Raw genomic sequence first — 11,816 nt, forward strand, 5'->3', positions numbered from 1 at the left:
TATATGTGTGTGTATATATATATATATATGTGTGTGTATATATATATATATATGTGTGTGTATATATATATATATATGTGTGTGTGTGTATATATATATATATGTGTGTGTATATATATATATATATATATATATATGTGTGTGTATATATATATATATATATATATATATGTGGTATGTACATGATGAACTTCTATACAGTCTCCATCTTCTCGGTCTCAAGGCATTGGTCAGTCTGAGACTATAGTAGAAGACATTTACCCATGGTGCTGTACATTGGGTCTGAACCTGAAACCACATGATTGCTAGGTGAACTTCTTAACCACATACTTATGCTTGTGTGTGCCTGAATTTTTTATTATTTTTTTATCCTGAAATATCACCCCCATCATACATATAGTGATGATTCTATTTTGAAATCTCATATATTTGCATGGTTGTATCATGTCAAAATTTCCCACTCCTCTTTGATTACTGAAAAATTATGATATTGGAGTCGTATAAAACTCGGGCACGAGTAGGCTGGAGATAAGTGAAAATTCATGTTTACTTTGATGCCTGTATGAGCCTTCATTTATGTATGTACTCTGTTTATATAGTGATTAGAATTTATTATTTTATATACACATACACACACATGCACACATGCTCATGCAGACACATGGGCAGTAGGCAAGTTGTTTTCTAAGAAAATAGATGTTCATATAGATAATTAGTTTCCTCGTTAGATATAAAAATTACATGATATTTGATTAAGTATTCCTAAACCTTGGACCTTTGCAGTCAGATGTTTAGGTACTTAATATGGAACTTATTTGTAATTTATATCTATCTTATCAACAACAGTGTTGTCAGTTATAGGCTTCCTTATCTCTACATTTATGATTGAGACAGTGACAAGGGAATGTCTGTGCCTTATCGGCAGAAAAAAATACCACAAGGTATTTTCCTTGGGAGGAATACTGGCATTTTGGTTTTTTCTCAGTGATGTTTTGGTGGTAACCTTAATTCATCACCTTGGTGGACACCACTGCATAGCCTCCATGGCCCTTGGGTACTCCTTAGTGAAGTCTACCCTTCACCGTTGTATATCTGTCTCTCTTTCTCCCCTTCTTTCTCCTTTACTTTCTCATGTTGCTCACACATGACCATCGTCCATCTTTCTTTTCCTCGTGCTCATCTTTCTTTTTTTCCAGGGCTGTCCTAAAGACTGGACGTATCCTGTCTCTCTCCTCTATCTTTTCTCTTGTCAAAGAAAATATTTCTCCAGCATTCACTATTTTACCCTCATTCTTGTCTAATGACCTTCCATGTTTCTTTCCATTCGTTTTCCTTGTATGTCTCTGTTCTGTTTTTGTTCCCAACCCTCCATAAATTCCAAATTTTATTTTGGTACTTATAGGAGAAACTGTCTTTCAGCAAGGTTGACGTTACCTTTCATTTTTTTGAGGTTGATAAAATAAGCACCAGTGGAGCACTGGTATTTTTAGGTTGAAAAATTCTTTACCATTATTTGGACTGTTTTATGCTAGATTTATTTTCCCCTTATTGATTTTAAGACCATCAATGCTCAGTTGTTATAAGGTCATTAATGTTATGGAATAAATTGTATTGTATACAAGACTAATTATTTCTTATATTTGTGATAGTAATTGGGATGATAAATTGGTATGGATGGGGTTAATAAGGGCGTCCAACCATAAAAACCCTGCCAAAACAGACAGTGAAGCCTAGTGCAGTCTTCTGCCTAGCCAACTCCTGTCAAACCGTCTAACCCATGCCAGCTTGAAAAATGGACATTAAATAACGATGATGATGATGATGAAGTAGGAGGGTAGTTAATGTAGGAAAAACATTAAGAAACCTGTGTCGAAAACCCTTGAAGGCATTGCTCCAGTATGGCTGCAATCAAATGATGAAAACCTATAAATGAATAAAAGAATGATTACATGTGTTTGCTACACCTGTATCATTATCATCTGCTTGAGATATAAGAGAGTAATGTTGATTATCTGTGTAAATTACTATAAATAGAAGAACAGGTAGAAAGGTTTGCGTTGTTATCAGAGAGCAAAAATGTCTGTGTTGTTAGTAATAATAGGCTAAATACAAACACGGAAATGTTCTTCTTCTTTTCCTTCAGCCGATACACCCAAATTATTTATCCTTGTATGTGGGTGGGTCTTCTTTAACCTTTTCACTACCAACTCATCTGAGAGTAACTCTGTTTTGAAGTATTCATCATCATCATCATCATGTCCATTTTTTTCCATTCTTGTATGAGTCAGACAGAGCTTATTGAGGCTGATTTTCTACAGTTGGATGCTCTTCCTGTCGCTAACCCTCATCTGTTTCCCGGCAAGGTAATATTTCCCCCTGGCCGGACATATTTTCACAATATTAGAAATGAATGACACTGCTTGTATGACAGTGACACTCGTTTACAACTGTCGAGTGATGTCGAGACAAAGATGCAAACATATAAACACCCATACATATATCCATACACATACAACAAGCTTCCATGTTCAATATTTATTCTATCAATATCTTTTGCCCAGGCACTAAGTTATGATGTTGTAAACAAACCAACACTGGTTGTCATGTTTTGTGTGGGATAAGCACAAGACAAGACACACACACTTATAAATGTGTATCTATACGTGTGTGTGTGTGTGATGAGCTTCCATGCAGTTTTCCTCTACCAAAATTCACTCATATGCCATTGGTCATCCGAGGGCGATAGTTGAAGTCAATTGCCCCAGGTGGTGTACAGTATGACTGACCCTGAAAGCACTTGTGCCTGGGCCTGCAGAGAGAGAGAGAGATACTAAGGGGATTTGAACTCCTGACCACATACTCTCAAAACCAACCCTGTATGAGTTGACAAAGCATGGGATGAAATGTTTTGTCTTGTTTGTTCCGGTTCACTGTGCTCCAAGTTCAAATCCTACCCAGGGTAAACTCTGGTTTCAGCTGTCATAGCTGTCTCTCTGGTGGCTTCTGTTGTTTGGGTTCTAAACCAATCTTTTGCAAGAAATAGCACACCAATCTTGCTGGAAAACTGCACCATTCAGTTCAATAGGGGGGGGGTGAGGCTGCGTGCCATCCTTTGACAAGAACCTCATCAAGCAAATCCTGGTCTTTGGCTTTCTTCTGTTGGTGGGAAATGTCAAATCTGTTCTCCCGGGGCATTCTGAGTTCAGCCACGATAAATGTTTTTGTGCTCCTTGATATCATAAACATATTTTCTGCCACAACACATCAACACAAGATAAATTGACCTTTAACAGAAAAAGAAACAAAGAAAACGAAGAGAAAATCTGTTTTGCTTCAGTTTTGTCTATTTCTTACATTATGTAGCATTGACCTCTAGCCTCTCACTCTCTTCTCTCCCCCCTCTCTCTCTCTCTTGTTGCTTCTTTTCTCCTATCTCTGCTATTGCTAACACTCTTCTATTATATCTCGTATAAATGACTCCCACCTCTTCTCTCTCTCTCTCTCTCTCTCTCTCTATCTATCCATCTTTCCAGCCAAGGAGTGAATTACTAAATCAGTTCATCTGAACCATTTGTAGTTCAGTGCCCCCACTTTTACCAGATGATGTTTTGCAAATACCCCCTCACTGACCTCCTCATGTGGTTGCTGGGATATTCCCCTGAAGAGTTTAGTAAGGAAAAAATTGTCCCCAGTCTTTATTCTTTTTATGTCTAATACTTACTTATTCTGTCAGTCTCTTTTGCTGACCTGCTAAGTTATTAGTATGTAAAGAACACCAGTTGTGAAACAGTAATGAGTGGCAAACACGGGCACAAAGACCCACACACAATGGGCTTCAACACAGTTTTTATCAACAAAATTCACACACAAAGCATATCGTCAACCCACGGCTATAGTAGAAGACCCTTGCCCAAAGTACTGTGCAGTGGGACTGAACTTGAAACCATGTGGTTACAAAGCAAACTTTCAAACCCGACAGCCATTGCTGCACTTAAATTTTAATGAAGTTGTGTTTAAAATATAAATATTGTACCTGGTTTGAATATTTCATTTCTAAGAAAATCCACCATTCCTCTAAACGCCCTACACCCACTGGGTAGTTCTGTGTGCTCTCAATACCACATGGGGTGTTACTACCCAAGTCAAAAACCCCTGTTGCTTGACCCACTAGAAATAGCAACCAAATAGCCATCGTGACACTCTGCTAGTAAATTTTTTTTTCAATGTATCCATGATGTGTTATATCTGGATAAAAGATGGGATGGTCATGACTGGAATGTCTTTGATTATATGTCAACTATATCAAGATTGTTGTATTATTTCTTTTTCCCATCCTGGTTTAGGTTGGATGACTACATCTCTTTGTATGTGTAGCTATGGTATAGCTGGATGGTGGTGATGGGGTGGGGGGTCAGTCTACCTTAGGCAACTCTTCTAGGGTGGAGGTGGCTCACCTTGGGCAATGTTTTTATGAGGGTGGCACACACTCTAGCTGTGCCACTGATGTCTAGAACTATACCATGACATGTGTCCTTTCATTTTTAAAACAGTAGGGTATCATTTGAGGGTGATTTGGCTGTCATTTTTTGCAGGTCAATCAACAGTGTAGAGGCCCTCTCTCATTGTCTTGTTCATTTATTGATGATATTAAGCTGATGTTTGGAACATAACTGGAGCAAAGTTTACTACATAAGAATCATGATTAGCCTTTTGGTGTTCAGATTACTCTGTCGAGTGTAATGTATAAGTGTTTTGAATTAAACATGCATTATGTTGTAGCTTCAAGATTTCAATGATGTCAATGTTTATTTTCAGAATGACAGTTTATTCACATTGTCCCAGTCTGTTCAGCTGGCAAAAATGAGTTTCACCTGGATTTCAAAGGGGCCAGCCTTGCCACATTCAGTGCGTGACGTTGAATCTCTCTTAGAATTATGTTAACTGCGCATGTGTTTGTGGAGATCTCAGCCATTTGTGCATTAATTTCATGAGCAGGTTGATCCATTGATCAGATCAACTGGAACCCTCATCATCGTAACCAGTGGATTGCTTATGTAAGAATGACATTGTAGGACAGGTATGAGAGGCTGGCTCTAGTTGGTTTGAATGTAAACAGATAGAATATTTTGGGCCAGATATGGCCGGTTTAAATGCCAGAGTTAAGTAGTTATCAAAAAACCAGAGGCATTTTCACGTGGGTTGGATTGATATCAGAAGGGTTAATTAGCAGACGTTACAGTTTTAATTTTTTAAGTTCCGTATACAGTTCTCATTTCCCGTATTTCCTGTTTGCACATTTAATGTTAATTATTTCTGTTTGAGTGTGTGCTTGCAATGCTGTAGTAATACTTTTCGTACATCTCTCAAATAGCTTACCTCTCACTAAGTCAATCCGTTTCTTTCTCCTTCATCACATACTAATGATAGACATTACTGGAACCAATTTTGGATTGATGACTAGAAGAACTGGAGCACTAACAGAACTTAAATCATGTATTTCTTCCCCCCCCCCTCTCTCTCTCTAATTCTTTCTTACAGCTTCTAATCTCATTTGCATTAAAATCTTTACCGTTAATTCCTAATCACATACTAATATTTCTACCGTTGTCCATATTATAACATATCAAAAGTGCGGAAATAATCACAAAAATACAAAACAAAACAAACATAAAAAAGCCCACAAACCGTTTTGCAAAAACAAAAATAAAAGGTAAAACAGAGAATGGAACAGGAAACTGAAGCTGTTAAGAATGTCTGTGGCGTCTTGCATCTTAATTCCATGAATTCTGCATTTGGCTTTAATAATCTATTTCTTTAATTAATGTAACTTGAAACATAAGCTGTTGCAGAAGTGTCACTGTCCTACAAAATGTCTTATGCAGTTTAACTACCATCTGTTAACATGTACTCTAAGATCAAATGAAGAATCCTGTAAGTGGCTGCATGGACTTCTAGAAATAGCTACCACATCTTCCTCAAATTACACTCTACTGACTTGGAATGAGAGAAATGTGTTGGATAATGCAGAATGAGGCGATTGGGTTCAGCTGTTTGGATGGTGATGATTTGGCACAGCTGATGGGTTTGGCAATAGTACTTTTTGGCACTGGAGCAAACACATGCACAGAAATATACACATGGAGGTAGAGCAGGAAAGGGAGAGAGAGAGAGAGAGAGAGAAAGTGAGACATTGCAGTTTATTAATTGAACACAATTGACATAAACACTTTGTCTCTATTCATACACATAATGAGAAATATGCTCACACGCATAAACCGAGAGGGGGGAGAGAGACATTACACATACAAACACGACCGGATGCTCACACGCATAAACAGAAAAAGAGAGGGAGAGAATGAGGGAAACATTAAAACGTCTGATGTCAAATAAGTCAGGCTCAAATAAACGATGCCAAAGAAGCTGTGCCAAAACGGCTCATACCCAGATGATACCTCCTAGATATGCAATGACTAAGAGAAGGATGGGCATTGTCATAACTGGAATACTTTTGATTGTCCGGCTGCTCAGTCAGGGCTGACCTTGCATAAAACAACATTCTTATTTCTACCAGGTTAAAGAAAATGTTCATCGTCTTCCAAAAGAAAGATAAGTTTCAACTTATTTAACCCTGAAACAGTTCTAGCTTTCTACACTGACCAGTGGACTCTATCACATGTCTACTTAGTGAGTTTCTTGTTACTACTCTAGTGAGTACAGTGAAGGCTACGCTTTGTTGAAGAGGTCAAAAGAAAGACTGAAACATGTCTGGAGTTTTCTTCCATTTTTCTTGGTAACAGGGAAATGGTAATAGTCATTGATCACATAAACATCTGTATTTTGCCTTTCTTCAAGGTGGTAGTTTTTGATTTGAGAGAGATCTAATTGCTGTTTCTAACAGGTTGAACAACCACATACAGACTTCTTCATTAACTCATGTCTTTATTAATTATTTCAAGTAGGCAAATTTGCTCTGTTTCAGATCTTAATTTGTTTAGCTGATGAGAAAATTTGAAAATCTTTTCCTTCATGTCACTAAAAAAAAAGGTTGAGTTAACCTTGTTGAAAATATGTTATTAATATATTGTTGTTTTCCATTGTAGAGCCTGGATTCTGGTGGACCTGTTAGTAGGAAACAATGGCACCAATTAAAGCATGTCTATGACAGTTCAATGAAACATATTTATGACAGTATCGAATTGGTACCATCAAGTGTAGCAGAGGCCAGTAGGTAAGTGAATGTTCCATTGTTGTTTCAGATAGTTCCACCTTTATAGGTCTTCTTTATCTTTCATCTTTCAGAAATCGCTGAACTATTTCCAGAGGTCAGTATAATAGACTCTTAGTAACATTGGTCGAGTATCAGAGAAAATATTGTGCTGCATTCCATTGCATTTTTTTGCATCCTAAGCTCAAACTTTGTGAATGCCAGCTTCACTTTTTATCTTCTGTGGCCAGTAAAATAAAGTATTAATCAAGTACTGGAATGTAGTGGCCTCATTAGTCCTGGGGCCATGTAAAAGCACCCAGTCCACCCTGTAGAGTGGTTGGCGTTAGGAAGAGCATCCAGCTTTAAAAACCATACTAGAGCTGAAAGTGGAGCTTCGTGCAGTCCCCAGGCTTGCCAGTTCCTATCAAACCATCCAACTCATGCCAGCATTGAAGATAGACATCAGATGATGATGATGATGTATGTACACACACACACACACACACACACACACACACACACACACACACACACACACACACACACACACACACACACACACACTATATACTGTGCCCATTCCCTCTGATCTTGTCTCCATGATAAAAACCATTATAGTTGATTGAAACCTTTCAAGGTGGTGCTCTAGCCTGACCAGAGTCTAATGTCTAAAACAAGTTATAAACCGTAAAAGACAGAAAAGTCGGTAATGGTTTCTTGATTTTCTGGCTGTCCTCAAGTTCTTTAATGTACTCAATATGTTTGTTAAAGTGTAACTCCTCTAACACAATAACTGCAATGGTTCAGTTAGTAACAAATGATTTAGTAAGTGTTATTGAGTTAAATCAATTCATTATTCATGGTCGGGGTCCAATTCACCAATCAAAGAGAGATTTTGTAACTTTTATGAAGATACTAACCCACCTGAAACCACTTCTGGTTCTCCAAGCAAGAAAATGAAGAGTAATTTTCTCATTCTAACATCTTCATATTTATATGAAACCTCTCCTCGTCTATCATAATCATATACAATAATAATAATAATAATAATAATAATCATTATCCTCATTTGATGTCTGAGTTCTATGCTGGCATGGATTGGACAGTTTGATGGGATCTGACTGGCCAGAGGCCTGCGTGAGGCTCCCATGTCTGCGCTGGCAAGATTTCTATGGCTGGATGCTCCTTCTGGCACCTACCACTTAACAGAATGTACTGGGTGCTTTTATCATGCTACCAGCATGAATGAGACCCCCAAGTAAGTTGCAGGACCAGACCTCCACCCTTAAGATAGTGGGGATGCAGAATTGAGGGAGGTAACAAATTTCTTTGCGGTAGAAAAGGGACAAATGATTGTAGAAATGAGGTGTCAGGGCATAACTTCAAGGTGCAAGAAGGTCTCTAGTTAATCATGTTCCTTATACCAGTTTTATATTTATTACCAGTGTAAAGCAGCAAGCTGGCAGAAATATAAGCATGCTGGGTAAAAATGCTTAGTGGCATTTCATCCATCTTTACTCTCTGAGTTCAAATTCCACCGAGGGCAGCTTTGCCTTTCATCCTTTTGGGGGTTGATAAAATAAGTACCTGTTGAGCTATGGGGTCAATGTAATCAACTTGTCCTGTACCCTGAAATTGCTGGCCTTGTGCCAAACCTTAAAAACAAAATAATTCTTTTCTACTATAGGCACAATGCCTGAAATTTGGGGGAAATGGATAGTCAATTACATTAACCCCAGTGTTCAACTGGTACTTATTTTATCGACCCTGAAAGGGTGAAAGGCAAAGTCGACCCCAACAGCATTTGAACGCAGAATGTAAAGACACAAAATACCCCATCAGCATTTCTCCTGGCATGCTAATGATTCCACCCATTACGTCTCTTACTCATTGTCATCACATATCATCCACTCTCAAAAGATTGACTATCAGGGATCACCAACTCGGTCTTTCTTGTACTGCCTTTTTTTATTCAAAGTTTGTCCAATTCTTGATATCACTCATCCATATAATTTTTGATTTCTTTTCTCTTCTCTTTTCCACATTTATTTTGCTTTCTATGAACAGTCTCTGTAAACCATGTTTTTTTTGTTTTTTTTACTAATTAAATGTCTGAAATAGTTCAGTTTTCTCTCTTTGTTGGTATCTAATAAAATGTTCTTAGTTTTTTGGTATTCTCAGTACTTCATCATTGATTTTTGTATTCTGTCCATAATATTCTTAAATGTCTTCTGTATGTCCACATCTCAAAGACCTGTAATCTATACGATAGTACTTTTGTTAATGTCAATGTTTTAGATCTATGTAGTACAGTAGACCATACATAATACTTTAATAACCTTTTTGTTCTTTTTGTGATATTAATGATTTTTGATGTTAGTACAGTTTAATACCAGCATCAAATGTTTTTATTTAAATCTCTCCTTTACCATTTTCAAATTAATTGCAACATGGACAAAGTATTTCATTGGAAATATGGTGATGAGAAAGTTAACATGAGGGACGTGAGAGTGTTTTGGTAATGAGACAATTCACACTTCAACTCTTTCAATGCCAACCCACTTCAGACCAACCATACTGAAGTGTTTATGTTCAAAATTAAAACTGTTCTCATTAAAATTGATTTCAGTTAGTCAATAGCAGTATATTTATTCATAACAACTCTGAATTGGTGCTGTTGTTGTTGTTGTTGCTGACTGTCAGCCTTACATTATTAAGGAAGTCTTGTTACTTTTCATAATTTGTTTGCAATTTCTATGGGAAAATGTAATCTTCCAAACTCTGGAAATTACAAGGGGAGTTGAACTAACCTGTACTTCTTGCTGCTGAAGGCCCTCTGATTTCACCAGGGCAACTATTTTTATAACAAGTCTAAATATATCTTTTATCTTTTACTTGTTTCAGTCTTTAGACTGTGGCCATACTGGGGTAGTGCCTTGAAGAATTTTAGTCAAACAAATCAATTCCAGTAGTTTTTTTTGAAGCCCCGGTACTTATTCTATCGGTCTTTTTGTGTTTGTCCCCACACCACTGCTTGTCATCTGGTGTTGGTGTGTTTACATCCCTGTGACTTAGCAGTTCAGCAAAAACAGACCAATAAAACAAGTACCAGGCTTTAAAAAGAGAAAAATAATGGCATCGATTCATTCAACTACTGTTCTTCAGAGCAGCGCTCCAGCATGGTCACAGTCTAATAAAAGATAAAAGATAGAATATTCAGTAACTCATCTTCTACTTTTTACTTGTTTCAGTCATTGGACTGTGGTCATGCTGGGGCATTGCCTCAAAAGGGTTAGTTTAAAAATAAACCCAATGCCAGTACTTATTGTTTTTAAAAGTCTGCTACTTATTTTATTGATCCCTTTTGCTGAGCTGCTTCATTACAAGAATATAAACAAACCAACACTGGTTGTCAAGCAGTGGTGGGGAACAAGCACACACACACCCACACACAATGGGCTTCCCCACAGTTTCCATCTACCAGATTCACTCATAAGGCATTAGTTGGCCTGTAGAGGATACTTGCTCTAAGTACTGTGCAGAGAGATTGAACCTGCAAACACTTGGTTGCAAAGTGAGCTTCTCAACCACACAGCCATGCCTGCACCCATGTCATCTTAATTTAATTAAAATTTTAACAAGAATTTTGCACCTCATTATTAATTTTTTTTTTTTTTTTAAATGTTCCAAATATTAGAATAGGTGAAATTTCTTGCTGGAGGTTACTTCATATTTCCATTCCTTTAAAATGATTTCAAAGTGCATAGTTGGAAAATTACTTTTCACTAAAATTCTCTCTTTCATGCACATTGTTGATGTTGTTGTTGCAGCTGCTGCTGTTATTTTTCAGCCCTAATTAAGCCCTGATTGGACAGATTTTTGATCAAAGATATTCACTTCATCTTAATTTTAAAAATGATTTACATGGATTACACTAACCGATGTGCGTGTGTCTGTTTTTAATACAGTAAGGTATGAGTTTGAAAGAGATTTAGCTGCTATTTCTAGCAGATTGAGTGACCACATAGAGGCTCTTTCATTGGCTCATCTCATACATAGGTTATAATTGTGTGTGTGTATGTGTATGTAAATATATGTGTGTATGCATATACATATATACATGTGCAGACATGACTGGCTGGTAAGAAGCTTGCTTCCTAACCAAATGGTTTTGGCTTCAGTACCACCGTGTGGCACCTTGGGCAAGTGTTTTCTACAATAGCCCCAGGCTGACAAAAGTGAGTAGATTTGATTAAGTGAGAAGACTGAGAGAAGCCTGTTTTCTCATGTATATGTTTATATATTTATGTATGTGTGTCCTTGTGTTTGTCACCCACCACTGCTTGACAACCGGTATTGGTTTTTTTATGTTGCTGTAACTTAGCAGTTTGGCAAAAGACACTGATAGAATTAGAACCAGGTTTAAAAATAAGTACTAGAGTCAATTTGTTTGACTAAACCCTTGAAGGTGGTGCCCTAGTATGGTCGTAGTCCAATGACTGAAAGAGGTAAAAGATAAAAGATATATACACATCACTCTCACTTTGGTACTCAAGTACTATTTTTTCCATCTTATTTTGCACCTATGTGTGTTTATATATATATATAT

The 11,816-nt window shown here is 37.2% G+C and overlaps 1 protein-coding gene across 1 annotated transcript in view; it reads left to right on the forward strand.

Moving 5' to 3' along the window:
* LOC106871344 (WD repeat-containing protein 13-like) overlaps window positions 1-11,816 on the forward strand; it is a 198,006-nt gene that overhangs the window by 103,685 nt on the left and 82,505 nt on the right. The window contains exon 6 of the mRNA XM_052976142.1: window positions 7,101-7,228. Coding sequence (XP_052832102.1) covers window positions 7,101-7,228 — 128 coding nt within the window. The remainder of the gene's footprint in view (window positions 1-7,100; window positions 7,229-11,816) is intronic.

The sequence above is a fragment of the Octopus bimaculoides genome, chromosome 23 (genome assembly GCF_001194135.2).
Source record: "Octopus bimaculoides isolate UCB-OBI-ISO-001 chromosome 23, ASM119413v2, whole genome shotgun sequence".
In the NCBI taxonomy this organism is placed as follows: Eukaryota; Metazoa; Mollusca; class Cephalopoda; order Octopoda; family Octopodidae; genus Octopus; species Octopus bimaculoides.